Source organism: Colobus angolensis, unplaced genomic scaffold, assembly GCF_000951035.1.
Source record: "Colobus angolensis palliatus isolate OR3802 unplaced genomic scaffold, Cang.pa_1.0 Scaffold22, whole genome shotgun sequence".
Lineage (NCBI taxonomy): Eukaryota > Metazoa > Chordata > Mammalia > Primates > Cercopithecidae > Colobus > Colobus angolensis.
The window spans coordinates 2,107,268-2,108,165 of record NW_012115377.1 but is presented as its reverse complement, the minus strand read 5'-3'; the positions used below and the strand labels follow the sequence as shown (position 1 = coordinate 2,108,165).

The 898-nt window shown below is 68.3% G+C and overlaps 1 protein-coding gene across 1 annotated transcript in view; it reads right to left on the bottom strand.

Moving 5' to 3' along the window:
* Positions 1-233, bottom strand: part of UHRF1 (ubiquitin-like with PHD and ring finger domains 1) — a 71,624-nt gene extending 71,391 nt beyond the window's left edge. The window contains exon 1 of the mRNA XM_011943619.1: positions 14-233. Coding sequence (XP_011799009.1) covers positions 14-195 — 182 coding nt within the window. The 5' untranslated portion in view covers positions 196-233. The remainder of the gene's footprint in view (positions 1-13) is intronic.
* Positions 234-898: the final 665 nt, after the last annotated feature.

The window sequence follows — 898 nt, the reverse complement described above, 5'->3', positions numbered from 1 at the left end:
CCTGGCGGCTCACCTGTCTGGTCGCCGCGAACCGCTTGTCTGTCTGCGCGCCCGGCCCGGCTGGGGATAGCTATGAAGCCGCGTGCGTGGCCCGGACCCCGCGCGGACGTGCGTGCGACCTGGAGCGCCCGCTCGGCAAATGCTGCCCGCCGCGCTGCCAGCTGCTCTGATTTTTTTCCCGCGAAAACTCGGCATTTGGGAGTTGCGGGGCCGCAGGAGGCCGTGCCGGGGGCGGGCGCCTGCCTCCTGATTGGCCGGCGCTGTGGCGGGAAGCGAGAAAGAGGGTGGGGGGCGCCCCCTCCTCTGTCCACGGCGCCTCCGCCCAGCGGGCCACGGCTCCGCCTAGCCCTGCGCGCTCTGCTGGGCGCGCCCAGCGTGCAAAGGGTCTGCGTGGCAGGGCCTGGTCACCCCCCGCACGTGGGCCCCCCCAGGAGCCTTGGGGACCCCCAGGGTACAGACCCCCTGACCTCTTAAGTCCAAGTCCGTTCGCAGGCCCCCAGTCGCACGCATTGACCAGTAGGTCTAAGAAGGCCGGAATCAATGTGTAAATACTGCGAGGGAATGTGGGGGGCCCCTAGGAGACCACCTGCACCCCGATGGCTCGCCTGATCGCCCCAAGCCCCACTGCCTGGCGTCAGGGCCTGCCAGGGCTCTCCACCCTACCCACCCGCAGGGCTTGTTTGCTGTCTTTTCCCGCCTCGTTTTCCCGCCTTCTCCAGGCTGTCCAGGCGGGCAGAGCTGCCCTGCCCCCTCCGCCCTGTCTATTCCACTCTGACCAGTCCTGGCGGGCACACGAGTGACCTGTGCTGGACACCTACAAAGCAGCCGGACAGGTTGCTCAGAGCTGCAGAACCCAGGGGTGTACGTGGCAGACCCAGTTGGTGGTCTCAGGGAGGAA